Source organism: Poromitra crassiceps (assembly GCF_964638095.1).
Source record: "Poromitra crassiceps genome assembly, chromosome: 26".
In the NCBI taxonomy this organism is placed as follows: domain Eukaryota; kingdom Metazoa; phylum Chordata; class Actinopteri; order Beryciformes; family Melamphaidae; genus Poromitra; species Poromitra crassiceps.
Window position 1 is genome coordinate 14703524 of NC_139640.1, and position 17926 is coordinate 14721449.

At 42.5% G+C, this 17926-nt stretch overlaps 1 protein-coding gene across 1 annotated transcript; it reads right to left on the reverse strand.

Moving 5' to 3' along the window:
- Positions 1-3947: 3947 nt before the first annotated feature.
- stoml3b (stomatin (EPB72)-like 3b) lies at positions 3948-15615 on the reverse strand (the record flags this gene model as incomplete). The annotated part of the gene is made up of 7 exons (XM_083661406.1): positions 3948-4136; positions 7324-7458; positions 7583-7786; positions 8491-8573; positions 9486-9558; positions 9695-9801; positions 15552-15615. The coding sequence occupies 7 exons, from the start codon at positions 15613-15615 to the stop codon at positions 3948-3950; spliced, it is 855 nt and encodes a 284-aa protein (XP_083517532.1).
- Positions 15616-17926: the final 2311 nt, after the last annotated feature.

The following is a 17926-nucleotide window of genomic DNA, read 5'->3' on the forward strand; positions in this document are numbered from 1 at the left end:
CCCGCATCGTCTCAATTCAGTCCAGCAGTTTTCTCTTTTATATTAGGATATCATTATTATAGCCTATATATGAATTATTCGATCAGTGCAACCACACACACATAATGAGTGATAGAGATCATTATTCATTGAGCATGCTTTCTAAATCTATGGTCTAAATAGGCTTACAGATTGTGGAAATTTATAGACTGAGATTACACATTTAATGTACATTTACACTCGCACAAAGCTGTAGGAGACAGAAATCGCTGATCAAAGTAAATCAAATGACTGATGTGAATACAAGCGGCAGCTTTAGACAGTCCTTCCCCCAACTATATCCAACGCGGATTTTCATTCTGCCATAGGTTACATTAAATATCCGCTAAAATCTCTGATCCCACTGTGGCTGCGCTTTTTCATTCAATGAGGAAATGGGTGTGGGCGTGGATCAACTCAGCTGTTCATAATGTGATTGGCTAGCGCACCTCTTTCGCGTGGACGCGCGCCTGTGCACGAGCGAAAAACGTGTGCGTGCACAGGCAGATCCCAGGTCCACTTACCTAGTAGAAAACCAGCGTCGTAGTATCAGTTAACTAGATAGCTTTGATCCTGTTCAGTCAAACCAGATCAAAGGGACTTATCGCGGATCTGTTAAACTAGCTTCGTAGTACAGGCTCCTGGTGAGTAAACTAAAACCATTAAAATTGACAACAGGTCTGCAACTTTTTTCCCCATGTATCTACTTGGCTGGTTGGGAACCCCTGTGTTACATAACTGGACAGTCATGTAATTCAGGGTACAGCTCAAAAAACACATTTTGGTATCACTAACCAAATCAATATTGAAATTGATCGAATCGGAATCGAATCGAATCGAATCGAAATTAATCAATTCGCAACCTTGTGAATCGGAATCGAATCGATTCTTGAAATTTGAACCAATACCCAGCTCTATTGCGTTCATTATCACTTTTTGTTTCTCACTTCACTACATGTGCGGAGGTCTGCCTGACTGCCTCGCAGTAGAAGAGCCTTTCTCAGTGCCGGGTATTTTGGGGCTGTTTTAACTTAAAAATAGGGGTGCAAATCTCGGCAGGTACAAACCGCAGAGATTTGCACCCCCCTCGATAAAGCCAGGAGAGATCCCCAGGTCTCGAGGTCCTCTGTACCCGGATTTTAAGCACCAAAGTCGGCTTCCATGAGGCAGAAGAGAGCCCCAAGCATGGAAGTCACCTCCACGCGGATCTAATGCATCAAAGTCGGTCTCCATGAGCCAGGACAGACCCCCTGGCTTGGAGATCACGTCTACCCAGACAATTATAATTTTTAAACAGTTAAGTTTCCGTATAAATCATTACAATATGCTCCCGGAAGGTGGGGATGCAATTCTCGGCAGGGGTGCAAAACTCGGCATGACACCGGTCTCTGCTGACTGCTCCACCTCCTCACTTCGTCACGAAAGTAGGATCGCTTGTTTTATTGCAGCTGATGTCCCGAAGGAAAATGCGTCAGAATCAATGTCATTTGGAAATGAGATCGGCGCTCTGCATGTTTCACATTTAATATATCAAAATATACAATTGATGAACATTACATTGTATAATATCAAATGTTTAAAGAATAACAGACTATTCAAAATATAATTTCAATACATTATAATTGTAAAAAAAGAACAAAAAAATCCTGTTTCATAACAATTTGTGCCAAACATACACTGTGATGAGTTTGAGTCTGATATTTCAATTCTTTAAAAAGGTCCATTTCACTGATTGAAATCACATTGGATAGCCAGTAAATCATGAAGATGTTCCCGATGATCAATCTGAAAATTGTGGACTATATGACAACAGCATTATCTTGCATCCTGATAGCTTAGATCTCGTCACAACAAAAGTAAGCTGACCTCAATCCATACACCCTTTTAGTAAAGAGTAAACATGTTCTCACTCCGTCTAATACAGTGGTTCTCAAATGGGGGTCCGCGGACCCCCAGGGGTCCGTGGCACTTTGCCAGGGGGTCCGCGAAGATTTTTCAGGTTAAAAAAAAAAAAAAAAAAAAAAAATTTAATAAAAAAAAAATGCTACATGTTACTTATTCCTTCTCAAACTACTTCCTACATGGTGCTAGTCTATCAAAATATCTTGGCTGTCATTGATTGTGTTGCATAGTGGTTTTCTGGACTGTTGACAAATTGTGATATTGTAAGTCGCTTTGGACAAAACAAAAGCGTCTGCTAAATGACGTAATGTAAATGTAATGTAATAAAAAAATAGATATATATTTTTTTTTTGCAAAATCTTCATAGTTCAACGAAAATAGTTTATGCTTTAAAACTAAAATGGTTCATGGATTACATTCTAATAACAAACCTATCAAATTAAAAGTCAAGCACGTTACCGTGGAAACAATTAAGCTTAGCCCAAAATCACAAATCAGAATGAGGGGGTCCCCGGTATATTTTCTATCTTGTAAGGGGTCCTTGGCTGAAAAACATTTGAGAACCTCTGGTCTAATATATCACCACTTTGCCACACACCTTGTGCGTGGGCGGTTACGCGCGCGGTACCCTTGTATGATGACCCCTAAGTACGATACGCCCACGGACGCACTGTTAAACCATCGACATATAATAAAGATGGACGCCGCATGAGGTCCCGTTCAGTGAAGCCGCTGCATGTTAGATCGCCGCTCTGGCGGCTGAATCCAGTATTAGGTCACAAGGCCCGCCTCCCCCACGTTAGTGGATGGGAAAATCACAGCCGAAATAATCACAGTATACGTCAGATAATTTTTTCCCAAAGCTGGTTTGTATCATTTTAGATAGTCATTATCATGCTAATGCCTGTGCAAGTGGTCATTTTTCTGATCAGTTTGTTTTTAAGTAGTTATTTGACATAAAAATGGATGATTGACAGCTGTGGCAGCCAGTCTCAAGCCGTCATTGGCTGGCCAGGCTCTTCACATTATAGAGCTGGGGGGGGGGGGGGGGGCTCAGATTGAGGTTTCAACCCAAAACAGCTAGTGCGCAGACTCTGGTTCACTGATCTGGCAGGATTTTGGCTTCAATAGACCATACAGGGAGGAGATAGGGACACTCCCTCCATTCATATTATATCTCAATGTGTTAAACAAGCACCGTGCACCTCCAGGGAGGTCGCAACTGGTGTGGGGTATTAGGTGAAGAAGGCTCTCCAGTGGGACCCTAACCCTTCCCCTGGAGCCCCCCCCCAACCAGTGCCTAAACCCAACCCCCCCTCACCGCCCTGTGCCTCACCCCAACCCCAAGGCGTAACGTGAGCTTTGCATCACTCTGTGGATGTATCGTACTCACACACAAGCAGTGTTGGGCAAGTTACTTTCAAAATGTAATATACTACATATTACTAGTTACTTTCATTTGAAAGTAATAAGTTACTTTACAATATTACTTTCTGTGTAGAGTAACTCGTTACTTATTACACTACTTTTGCATTACTTTTAGCAAAATAACAGCAGTAGTAGAATAACATCGCCGCCCCGGAACCATCCCGAAAAATCGTTTAAACCGCCTTGAAGTCAGTGTAAACCATCCAAAATTCTAAATGTGATTGTTTTCCATTGTTATTGTCATCTATAGTGGTTATTTGCATAAAAACACACAGTTTGATTAGGAAATGATTGTATCTTTTTTAAATATGTGCTTTGATTTAATCAAATGTAACTCAATTGGTAACTTGAGTTACTTGACAAAGTAACTGGAAAAATATTACTGAAATCCTATAAGTAATAAGTTATATTACTGAGTTACTGCTAAAAGTAATATATTACATGTAATTTGTTACTTTTGTAATGAGTTACCCCCAACACTCCACACAAGGGTACCGTGCGCGTAACATCCCACCCACAAGGTGTGTGATACAGCAGTGGTATTTTACGCCATGGAGATGAGAAGGTGAGCCTGCAGAGGCCAGGATAGGTTGATGGGCTCACTTCTTCATGAAGTGGCTCATGACGTCGATGGGTAGCGGGAAGATGATGGTGGAGTTCCTCTCGGCTGCGATGCTCTGGAGGGTCTGCAGGTAGCGGAGTTGCAGCGCCGACGGAGACTCTGCGATCACCAGGGACGCCTCCTTCAGGGCGCGCGAGGCGTTCATCTCCCCCTCTGCTGCAATCACCTACAAGGAGAACAAGACCAGAGACGTCGTGAGGATCACAACACAACAGGCAGAACAACATTGCAATGTGTTCGGTCTTTGAAAGGATGCACCTGTGATGGTAAATTATTGATTGAGTGCTTATGAACTATGGCCCTTCTAAGATGTATTTTGTGAACTATGTTCTTCATCATTGCATAATATTCCTGTACAGGGAGAACATGTATCTTGCTTTGAGGGAATAGACGTGGATTGTTTTGTCTTGTGAACATCAGATTGACTACTGACGTCATGGAAATGTACCAGTGGACAGAAGTTGTGTGAATCACACTGGAAGCAGTGGAAAGTTACTGCCCTCCAGGGGGGGGGTGGGTGTCATAGTTTCAGTATATGATGAGTTGTAACAATGACTCGTGGCTCTTGTCTGACAACGTGGTCGGGAAGAGACCCTCTGTGCACAGATGTTAATGTAGAATAAAAACCTCCTAAAAACACTTGAAACGGGTATCTCATTATTGATGGATCAGCAGGGCATTTCAGCAATTTTTCCATCACACACCTTCCCCAGTCTTTTGTTTGTGGTGCTAAACCAAAGTCATAAGTTCTAACATTGAATACCCAAATGTAAAACAGGTAGCACACAACACATAAATCTTCATGACAAAGTTGACTGATCTCAATTCCACCAGTTTATTCTGCCCGTGTCAAACAAACATGCCAACGTTTCAGCCATAGGGCCTTCATCACAGAATGAAAGTACAAAGAAATTACGATGTCTTTGTGTCAGCAATCCATGCAGACACTTTTTTAATAACTTAATTTTCAGGATGAGATGCTAATAATGATGCTAATTGTATAGTGCTTGACAGTGTGAGAGTGACTCCTCAACACCAAGAACTATACCACTTGCTTCTATGTTTCCTTCTGTGCTCTTTTCTTTGATCTATTTAGAATTCAATGAAAGTCTAACTGAAACGTCATTTGCAGTGTGACTCTTCTTATCATGACATATTTCTGAGTGAAACAAGGTAGAGCATGTGGAGGAGTTTGATTTGGACCATTGAAGAGCGGACGTGTCGGGGATGAGTGCCCTCGGAGCAGAGGGTTATGACGATATTCCTGGAATGTGAGGTAACCAGCCAATTACATGTCCTTTGCATTCCAATGAAGACATTACTATTTGTTTTATTTTTTGAAGTTACATGCTGATTTGCCAAGAATATTAACATTTATGGGGTAGAAAAGTCTGCCCGCATGTAGGCACTATGCAGCCATGTTGCTTGGAATTGTCTTATAGCCATGAACATTGATTAACAGCTGTCATGTCATGATATCATTGGTTGAAATTGGGATGAAATTTGATAGTACTACTAGCTGATGTAAGCGCACTGTAATTTCCGTTATGAATGAAGTCAACAATGAATTTTGATTGATAGAAATTCGATTTTTGAGATTTGTTGTTGTTGTTGCATACATTGTTAAATGTATTGCACACACTGTATATGCACTCTATGACCAGGGATGTCATCTAAAAGTCATTTTTCATTTCAGCTCATCTTTAGGGATTTTGTCTGTCATTCAACTTATTTTGTCTGACAGGGAATCAATGATTTACATTGTTTAGAAAGCTGTCTGAAACACTTACTAATAACTGTGCAGCTCTTGTGTTTACATACATGGGGCTCTATCTTGGTACATGCGCTATCCGGTTTTAGCGCTTTGCGCACCTGTTTGTGCGTGCCTTATACTATCGTCTCTGCAGGACGATAGCAGTCCGCCACGCGCAAGTGTCCAGGTGTTATGCCGAGTTTTGCACCCACGCCGCCAAACGCATCCCCACCTCACGGGAGCATACAGCTGCTGGCGTTTTGACCCACAAGTAGGCCGAGGTCATTTTTCAGTTTTGTTACAGATTCTGAAACTGCAGACTGTAAGCTTTCCAATGATGTGTCACACATTGTAATCTGAGAGAAATTGAAGGAGATATGCTTATTTGATTGTTCACACTCTGGAAAGCAAGAAGCGGAGAAATCGGCCCTCAAAGTTGGAGAAGTTTTGCACACCTGAGGCAGCCAGGTAATGGGGGAGTGAACAATAGCTGCTCATTTACATTAACCACTCCCCATCCACTCCAGCTGATCACTGTCACTCCACTGACACACTGGGACACAGTCCACAAGTAAGACAATGATAGAATGTAGGACTGTTTTGGTCATGGGTTTCATACACTTTCTGTAATAAAACATCTGAAAGCAAAAATCTTATCAAATGGGTATACGTGTGGTCTAATTTTGAGGTATCCATGCTTTTATCACTTCTCATCTGGATTATTGTAATTATTATTACATGTGTGCCTGTTATGTTATTTTTGGGCTCCTTGTGCAGAGCAAATTCCCTGAGGGGCAATGAAGGTTTCATTCATTCATATAATAATAATAATAATAATAATAATAGGATATGAATAAGGATTTGATAAGGGAGTTCAGAAGCTGCTGAAGAAAAATAAAAAACACAAAGACATTGGTTTCAGACTGTGCTTCGACTCAAGCTAGTTAACTAGTAGTCTCGCTGGCCAGCCTCCTCTCCCTTCCCTCCGAGGAGTCTGGCGCCGCAGGTCTCCATAGTGGGATTGCGATGGGCGGTGCTTAGCAGCAGTGTCCTTGGGAAATAGTTTAAAACAATCCAATTTGCCGTTTTCAGCGTGTAGCAACGAGCTAGCGTGTAGGTTTCTGCCGTTAGCTTGCTAGCTAGTTAGCGTTGTTGTTTTCACTGAGGCAGCAGGGCACTATTTACAGCGACACACAGGGACACGTCTGATTGACGTGGTCGGAGCCAATGACAGAGTTTGTAATAAGCCGGGAGCGGACATCCGGCTGCCACCGAAACAGTCGCTCAAATGGGAGAGCAGAGTAGAGCAGGGGAGGGTTTATCCCAGTTATGGAGACCTGCGGCGCCAGACTCCTCGCACGGAGGTCGAAATTATCGTACAAATACGATAATGACCTTTCTGCACTGTGCAGGGCGGAGATTATAGGTTGAGGCGATGTCTCGTCATAGAAGCTGGGTTAGCTGGCTCAGCCTGGCTGGAGGCGTGGTCAGAGTGGGGTAAATCCCCCGTTCTATCCATTCAGCAAAGTGACCATGCGTGTGCCATGTGTATATTCATGCGTGTGCCATGTGTATATTCATGCGTGTGCCATGTGGTGACCTTGGCCCTGGCCTCTCGTGTAGCCTCTGCCTCGGCAGCCATGGCTCTCTGCAGCTGGACGGGCAGCTTCACGTCCTTGATCTCCACTCGCTCCACCTTGATGCCCCACGGGTCTGTGGCCTCGTCCAGGCTCATCTGCAAGAGAGGGGAGGAGCTTGTCACTGTACATTCACACCAAGGCCAGAGTGACGCTTCACTAAATTCTGTTTTTGCTTTCATTACACTTCTCATTTTAATTTCTGAGGGCGGTTTAGCCTACCTGCATGCTGTGGGAGATGCCCTCACGGTCAGACAGCAGCTCAGACAGGTTCTTCGTTCCCAGGACATTTCTGAGGGTGGTTTGCGCCAGCAGACGCGTGGAGAAGTCGGCGTTAGACACGTTGGCCACGGAGGAGATGGGGTCGTGCACCCGGAAGTACACCACTCCATCCACACACACTGTGACGGAGTCCTTGGTCAAGATCTAGGGTAGAAACACATCATGTAAGAGTGTGTGTGTGTGTGTGTGTGTGTGTGTGTGTGTGTGTGTGTGTGTGTGTGTGTGTGTGTGTGTGTGTAATAGAGAGAGAGAGAGAGAGAGAGAGGGGGGGGGAGAGAGAGAGAGAGAGGGGGGGAGGGTTATTAAGTTAATAAGTCAATGTTACACCAATAGTTTATATGAGATCCTTTCAGAATCAGCGTGGCGCTGGAAGTACTTTTAGGTAGGGGTGCTGTAAGGAACGTCAAGAAACATCAAGAAAATTTTGGACTTTCATCCATATTTAGAAGAATATTTAATTTTAAATCAACATTAGGATTATACTGTTGTTGTGATGTCATTATTCAGTATCTTCTCCTTTTCTCACTCACTTTCATGTAACCACCTGCTCTCCCTTTAGTCGTTTTACACTACAACAGACAGCAACACAGGCATAAACACTGAACTTATTATTATTATTATGGAAAACCAGATTATGATGAAAATCAAACACTTTTGAAGAGAGAGCGTATGAAATAGGATTAGAGCTGGGAAGCGCAAACTGTTTTTTAATGCATTTTGTTGGTGGTATTACCACAAGACAGCCAAATCCAACTATTTCAAAAATGCGATCTCTTGCCACCAGGGGGTGCTGCAGCACCCACCTTCCAGCTCCCTTGGGATACACAGATTTGTGATAGTGATCCTACCTCTTGTGGTGGGATGTCAAACGAGACAGTTCTCAGGTCGACTTTCACAAAGGAATCGGTGCAAGGCAAAATAAAGAAGATTCCTGAAGACGAAAGAGGGAAAAGTGAGGAACGTGATTACAGTTTTATGTCAGTCTAAATTTCATAATCTGTCTTTTTGTCCACCTATTGTTTGTCTTTCAAACAGGAAACATTGTATTAGAGTTTCTAGTAGAAAAGCAACACAAAATGCTTGATTGACAATCACTGGGGTCAAACCCTGTACACGTACCTCCAAAATGTCAACTTATCAGAAATTGAGACACCAAGAACAATGAAACCGGGGGAGAGATGAGAGGGGAGGGAGAGGAGAGAGGGAGAGATGAGAGGATATATGGAGAGATGGAGAGAGGAGAGGAGAGATGGAGAGAGGAGAGGGGAGGGGGAGAGGAGAGGGCAGGAGAGAAGAGGAGAGGAGGAGAGGGGAGGGGGAGAGGAGAGATGGAGAGAGGAGAGGGGAGGAGAGGAGAGGAGAGGGGGAGAGAGGAGAGGAGAGGAGAGGGGAGGGGGAGAGGAGAGGAGAGGGGGAGAGAGGAGAGGAGAACAGAAATGATAGGCTCTGGTATGTAGTATTTGGTCAACTTTATTAAGACAACTGGACTGATAGGAAGAATATGACAAACTGGAGATTGTAGGAGTTAACTAACTCCAGAAGATGGCAGTAGAGCAACTCTAACCTCGCATCACACTGTAAAAACTCATAGTGCAATTAGAATTTTGGATGGTTTACACTGACTTCAAGACGGTTCAAATGATTTTTCGGGGATGGTTCAACAGAGAGGCGATGTCTTTCTGCTGCTGCTGTTGTTTCAGTGAAAGTAATGCAAAAGTAGTGTAATAAGTAACTGAGGCCAGTTAAAAAGAGTCATATTGTGTACGATAATAAAACCATAATCCAAGGCATTTTGTGTCACTTTTGTTGGTCAATAAAATAAATAATTCTTCAGTGTTGGTACCTGGTCCTTTAGCCTTGCGGTCCGTGATGCGGCCCAGCCTGAAGATGACGGCGCGCTCATACTCCTGAACAATCTGGAACAGAGCGACGGACATCCACAACACCACAAGTTTAACCATCATCACACTGAAAGGTCATAGAGAGGTCATAGGTCATAGGAGAGATCTCTGGATTACAAACACCCACCGCTCGTTTACTGAGTGGACTCACCTTGAGGCAAAACCAGATGGTGAGGGGGAAGAGGACCACGTTAAATATGCCACAGATGATGACTATGAACCAACCAATGCATCCCAAAGAGCCGTCTGTGTTTTCAGCTAGAGAGAGGGAGAGAAGGGGGGGGAGAGAGAGAGAGAGGGAGAGAGAGAGAGGGGGAGAGAGAGAGGGAGAGAGAGAGAGAGAGGGAGAGGAGAGAGAGAGAGAGAGATAGAGAGGGAGAGAAGGAGGGAGAGAGAGAGGGTTATGTTTTGAAATTAAACTGAAAATGAAACAGGACAGACTTGTTAATATTTGACTAGTGTCCTTGTCCTCTTCACCATTGATTATAAATGGTGAAGAGGAGGACATTACCAAAGAAGAACATGACTCATTCAGACACATTACAATTTGAAGATGTGTCATAACAAGCAGAAGGTTATGACCAGGGGCGGAGCGATCCTATCAGCCCAGGAAGGGCGAAGCTCTTAGGGGGGCCCCCCATAAAAAAAAAAATGTTTTCTTTTTTCTTTTTTTTCGGCGGCAAAGAAAAATTTGCCTTTTTTGCATGTTTGAATCTGTTTTAGCCATATTTAGTGGAATAGCTCATTTTAAACACACCAATGTTATTGTCTATTGATTGAATTGCTCTCACACTCAGGCCTGGCCTGGCCTGGCCTGGCCTGGCATGCAAAAAAAATATATATAATATATTTATTTTTTGGATGGGCTCTGCCCCGGTGTACGCTCCGCTATTGGTTATGACGACTGTGTGCCCCACGGGCCACTACAAATAGGCACAGGTTCTCTTTCGTTCCTGCCTCTATTCGAGCATTAAACGCTGCTGAGGGAAGGAAATGATTGTTTCTATTATCAGCCACCACCGCTGTTTGTATTATTTTATTGTTTTTTTTATTGATTTTATGGTTTCTATTGCTTTTATTGGTTTTTATTATGTTTCTATTATGTTTTTTTATTATTATTTATTTCTTCTATTACACTGTGCACTTTACTGGTCGTTTGTGCACTTTAATTGCTACCTTGTAGCACTTTATCGGTCACTGAGTGTCGTAACCAAGGTTCCTGACGTTCACTTAGCCTCTTATTCTGTGACTGATCAGCTACATGTATGTAACATGTAAACATGTCACCTATATTGTTCTTCTTGTCTGTGTCTTTATCTGTATGCCTTTATCTGCTGCAACTCAATTTGCCCTTTGGGACACTAATAAACTTGAACTTGAACTTGAGGTCGCCGATTCGAATGCGGGTTGAATCTGTAGACTGGCTTCAGTGGCTTGGGAAATATTAATATTAATATAACAATAAGAATGAATGTGACAGATCTCCTCGTAATCGTAATGACCATCCTTCATACCTGATCAAACACCAGTACTGGCAGGTAGGCCCTCGGCTTGTTTACATACACGCACACACACACATGCACGCACGCACACACACACACACACACACACACACACACACACACACACACACACACACACACACACACACACACACACACACACACACACACACACACACACACACACACACACACAAGTATCTTAGTGAGGACATTCATTGACATAATCAACCGTAACCATCACACCTAAAGGTTCAAGGTTCAAAAAACTTGAATGTCCCCGAGGGGCAATTTGCTACGCAGACAGTAGTCCAGCACCATACAGTACATAGGCAATACATGGCATAAAAGCCTAACGCTTACCTTAACCCTAACATCACAACTAAATGGGTAACCCTAACCCTTACCTTAACCCTAACCATAACCCTTCCCACTGAGCAATTTCACGTCTAAAATACGTTTATAAAACGTCTATTTGTCTCTAGACGTCTAGTCTAGATTAAGGCTATTGAAGGTTTAAAAGTGAAAGTTTAGTAGACGTCTAGTCTTAGCCTAGACGTCATTTCAAGTCTAGTCTTAGCCTAGATGTAAGACGTCTATATTAGATGTTTTTAGACATTGAATAAACATCTATGTAAAAATAACATACTGCCACAACCTGGATTGAACCCTGGTCACCAGCATGGCAATCCAACACCTTAACCACTGTGCTATCTGTTGACTTGATATAGGATGGCACCTTGGACTGATACATGTTTAAAACATGATCTGTTCATTGAGGGCAGGCTTAGTTGTAACTTTTACCCACCACTCCTGCACACCGCAGCACAGGTTAAATGATGAGACATGAATATACATCAGGCCTATGTAACGTTATGGCATGAACCTGTTTTGATTGGAAAAATTGGCGTCAAGTAAAGTCTTTCATCGATCACAACAATTTCACAACCAAATAAACTGTCCAAATATTCAACAACAACAAAACAAAGACATGCATTTGCTGTTAAGTGCTTCAGAATTTGGAATGGACAAATAATATAAGAATGGGTTAAAAAAGTGATTTGAGCTCTCAACCATTTGGTTATCCTTGTGGAGATTTTAGTGGCAAAGTATTTTTCTCTGTGATTGATTGGTATCGGGCTCTCTGATTGGTCCAGGCACGGGTCCATCCGTGCTTGCTGGGTTGCAGTGACAGAATCATATGACAAAAATGAAACAGTTATAATCTATTGTAAACACGCAGGGGTGTGAAGCGCTTTAAACATTTACAGGTTTTATGCTTTATATAGGCCTATATTTATAGTCTAAATCTCGGCTAAATGAAGACCCAAAATCCTGGTCTAATCATGGTCTATATCCAAGCTAAACCACTGCTCAGTGGGGAATCCATGTACGACCAAAAATAAAAGGTTATAGTGTAAACACAAGGGTGTACAGTACTTTTCTTACACATTTATAAGTGTTTATGCATTTTTGAAGAACTTCAAATGTCTTTTGAAGTTGTTAAAACATCGTCTAAAACTCGGCTAAACGTAGACCCAAAATCCTGGTCTAACCGTCTCTAGAGGCGAGGTTGAAATGAGGTCTAAAGACGTCTATTGCGCAGTGGGTTACCTTAACCCTAACATCAAAATTAAATGTCTAACCCTTACCTTAAGCCTAACCATCACAACTAAATGCCTACCCTTAACTTTAATCCTAAGGATCACAACTAAATGCCTACCCTTAACTTTAATCCTAAGGATCACAACTAAATGCCTACCCTTAACTTTAATCCTAAGGATCACAACTAAATGCCTACCCTTAACTTTAATCCTAAGGATCACAACTAAATGCCTACCCTTAACTTTAATCCTAAGGATCACAACTAAATGCCTAACCCTAAGCGGGGTCCACCCGCTATGCCGACCACCCGCAATGCCGACCTTAGGTTTAGGCGTGGGGGTGGCAGAGGTTAGGGTCAGGGTTAGGGTCTGGGGGAGGTTAGGTTTAGGCGCTGGGGGAGGTTAGGTTTAGGCGTGGGGACTGGGAGAGCTTAGCTCCAGCCGGTCCCCACCGACACGCTGCACGCCGCCTCGCTCAGCTGGTTCTGCTTGTGGGCTATCGGCATTGTGGCCTGTCGGCACTGCGGCCTGTCGGCACATAGATGCGGCACCCCCTAAGCCCCCGTTCACACAGTACGCCGAAGCAACGCTCAACCGAAGCTGTACCTACGCTGAACCCACAAGTTTCATTTAGGCGTCCTTGTTAACAGGTGAAGCCGTTCAGACTAACTGAACTGAACTGAACTACGCCTTGCCGAAGCCATGCTCACACCACGCCGAAGCGATCACTCAGGATTAGGGGTGTCACGATACACTCAGTTCACGATACGATACACGATATTGGGTTCACGATAACGATACGATATGATATTTTAACAATATTCTTTTGCGATCGATTTGTAAGTTGGGGGGGGGCATCCTCCACGCTAATTTGAGTCATTTCACCATTTTCATCTTCCGTGTCTGTAACGTCCCTCGTCTGTTCAAACAAAGCAATGAAAAGGCGAGCGAGCATGCAATCAGATTCGAATCACCATGTTCAGCTTCTTTTTCTCGCGATATGAGATTTCATCTCAACGATACATATTGTCACGTTTTGATATCGCGATATATTGTGGGACGATATATTATGACATCCCTACTCAGGATTGATGCCGATTTTCCAAGCGTGAATCCGCGCCGCCGTAGGCATGAAGTCAATGGGAGTTGTGGGCGGCTTCAAGGCGTGAGAGTAAAAGACAAGGCGTCCTGTGTGAACGAGGGCTAACGCTTACCTTAAAGGTCCCAATTCGTGCAGCTGTAACCTCTTAAAAACGTGTGTCTCTGGTCCATAAAACATGATTCTGGATTAATCTGTCGAAAATATAGCAACCCCGTTTGTTGTGACGGAGTTCTCACTTCCTCATCTAGTCGCTTCCCAAGAATGGCCTGTTTCTATAATATATTCAGAACTAACAGTTCCGCTGAGGGAGAGCCCGCCCCAGGCTCCCAGCGGCCAATCAGATCAGCGTCTGTGGACCAGCACGCTAGGTTGCGAGTTATCGTTAACTTAACGGTACTACGCTAAAGAGGACATCTCAAAATGCCTAGACTTACCGAATGCACCTCTGCAGTTGCTGGATCACGTACAGTTGGCGTCGCTCCAGCTAGAAGTGTTAATTTTGTGGCTATAGACTAAATGGTGCAGGTAGCTTGTTGTGAGATTGACCCGCGCAGTATGCGTGAGGAAGCTAGTGACGTCGAAATTCCCCCAGATTCCTCTCTGGGCAAACGATGCGTTTGGGGGTGTGGCTTGAAGGAGACTGCAGGGGGAAGCTGGATAGGGACAAATCCAACTGTGGCAGTTCTGAGCGTGTGACCACTCATTACAGGGAGGGATGACAGCAGTATATATGCATTTACAAGTAAAAACAGCTTTTGCACGGAATGGGACCTTTAACCATCACAACTAAATACCTAACCCTAACCCTTACCTTAACGTTCACAACTAAATGCCTAACCCTAACCCCTAACCATCACAACTAAATACCTAAGCCTAACCTAAACCTTAAGACAATTCTAAGATAACCCTTAACCCTAACCTGAACCCAATTCTAAGATAACCCTTAACCCTAATCTGAACCTTAACCCAATTCTAAGATAACCCTTAACCCTAATCTGAACCTTAACCCAATTCTAAAGTAACCCTTAACCCTAATCTGAACCTTAACCCAATTCTAAGATAACCCTTAACCCTAATCTGAACCTTAACCCAATTCTAAAGTAACCCTTAACCCTAATCTGAACCTTAACCCAATTCTAAGATAACCCTTAACCCTAATCTGAACCTTAACCCAATTCTAAAGTAACCCTTAACCCTAATCTGAACCTTAACCCAATTCTAAGATAACCCTTAACCCTAATCTGAACCTTAACCCAATTCTAAAGTAACCCTTAACCCTAATCTGAACCTTAACCCAATTCTAAGATAACCCTTAACCCTAATCTGAACCTCTACCCAATTCTAAGATAACCCTTAAAACCAAGTCTTAATCTTCAACCAGCCCTTTGATGGTGTGTGAGAAAGTGATGACCGGCCGAAATAGCCTTACATAACCCAAATGTCCTCACCTGCCAGGTGTAACACTAACACTCAAATCGGTCCTCACATGGCTATACAAACACACACACACACACACACACACACACACACACAGTCACATGTGGCATGTGACTTTGGTCTCCATGACGATACTCTGCTCTAGCTCCTGTACTGTAGCTGTTTACCTGCACAGGTGAGGCACGGCACAGCTGTTAACACAATGACTCTGTAACTACAACATGGGAAACGGTCATATTTGATCAAAATATAATCATAATTAGTCATATTTGACTGTCCCAAGACAACAGCGCTTATGTTTCTCTGGTCAAACTCAGCAGGCAGCAGAAGGAGAGAGAGAGAGAGAAAGGTGGTGTCTCTTACATATTAACTCGTCTTTGCTCTGTATCCTTCTCTTCTGGCTTTCAATATGATCTTCCATTTCCATGTGCTGGTCAGCTGCTGGAAGGCTCCTCGACTGGACCTACTGAAGCTGAGTGAGGAAGTGTGTGACAGAGGTCAGTGTGTGTGTGTGTGTGTGTGTGTGTGTGTGTGTGTAGGAGTGTACTAAGAGGAGGGAGTCACCTGTAGTAGCATTGCTACTATATAATATGGCTCAGGAAGGGTGTGGCTTTGGCTGGTAGTTGATCATCAACTAACTGTCATAATCGTGATGCTGACAGGAGGTCATGGAACAATCAGTCTGTTAATTATTGTATTTAATTTATTTTGTTCAAATATTATAAGCAGCGCTTTCTTTGGATTCCACAGCGAAACAAAATTTCAATGAAACTCCGACACACTGAGCTGCTGCGCTGTTATTGAAAATGAACGTTAAAAGTTACGTCATCCGCTAGAGGCGAAGACACGATTAATAAACTACTCTGCAGAGAAGCGTTCTGGATTACGCAACTGAACACAGTTGAACCTTCAGGTTTAAATGAGGAATTAAACCTCACCTGGTTCCTATAGTCCTTCCATATTGGAATATAAAGTGATGCCCATTTCTTTTCTTTTTATAAAAAAAGAAATTAGGCTTATATTTGTCTATTTCTTCTAATTATGTTTTAATGAATTAATGATTGGTGGTTGTTTCTTAAATTATGATGGGTAGGTTTTTCATTTTTGTAGACCTTAAAGGAACACTCCACCCATTTTCAACCAGCTTTGTATCATTAGAACATCAGTAGTATATCAGAAAACTGTAAACTGTTTTGAAGTCTGTCATTTAATTTGACAGTTATTGAGTGTTAAAGTGTGGACCAGTGACATCACTGGTCCACCACACTAACTCAAATGAATAACTCATTAACTCAAATCAACTCTCAATAACTGTCAAACTATTCATCATTCATCTAGTTTGACAGTTATTGAGAGTTGATTTGAGTTAATGAGTTATTCATTTGAGTTAGTGTGGACCAGTGATGTCACTGGTCCACACTTTAACACTCAATAACTGTCAAATTAAATGACAGACTTCAAAACCGTTTACAGTTTTCTGATATACTACTGATGTTCTAATGATACAAAGCTGGTTGAAAATGGGCAGAGTGTTCCTTTAACTGTTTTATTTGTGCATTGTTAACTGGAGCTTACACTGACTGACATCTTTCTCCTCCTTTTAACTTCAGGTGGAAACCCCGCCCTCCTGCACATATTGGTCCCTCCCATCACTCCCTATCCCTCTCCCATCCCTAGAATAAAACTTTACTTTGCTGATGGAAGGTGGTTATGGGGGTTTTATTATTATTAGCCTACTGTTATTTATTTACATATCACTGTAAATTGTCTCTATTGAAGAGGTGTTTTGGTTTTGGTTCCTGTGTAATATAACTTGTAAATGAGTTATCATTTTTGTCAATTATACTTGTTCTCACCTCCCTCCCTCTCCAGCCTGGGCTGGATTGGCCCTGATTGGAAGGCGGTGATATATATAGAAAAAAAGCTCATTGCTCTGTATAACTCTGATGAAGACGCATGGCGTCGAAACATTAGTTTTTGAATAAAATACTTTTATAAATGGATCCGTGTGCTCCAGTGGCCTACTTTGGTTTTTGGAAACTAAAGTTTTTTTTTCAAGCATTATTAATTCATTTTGTATGTTGTTACGGTCCGTGACCGTGACATCATTCGGGAACATTGGACACAAAAAATGGGATAACTAAAGTACAAGTGTAATGGCAAATTATTGATCAAGTGTGTATTGATTGATTAATTATTAAGTATGACAATTCTATGATGTGTTTTGTGAAATGTGTTTTTCATCAATGCAAGAGGATTGCTGTTCTGTGAGAACATATGTCTTGTTTTGGGAAGTGTCTATGGGAATTGAGGTTCCTGTGGGAACCTGTGTCTTGTTGTGACTATAGACTGGATTTGTTATGGATTCTAGTGAACATCAGATTAGCTACATGGATGAATGGAGAAGTACTGAGTTGGAGGGAGGTTGAATGAACGGATCCAGAAGAGGGCGGGCGATAGTTTTCAGTATATGATGTGAAGTAAACAATAATGCGGGGCTCTTGCATTGTCAAATGTAGACAAGAGGAGACCTCCGTGCACGGAGACATGATTGTGAAAATAAAAAGACCTCCTATGAACATTTAAAACGGATATGTCATTATTGATGAATCAGCAGGACATTGCAGTGGATTTTTTCCTCTACACAAGTTTTAAGTTTTTACTTTTTACCATGCTGCAAAGCATTATTTTAGAATACGGTCATATGCCATCTCAAGTCAATATATTGATTAACACAT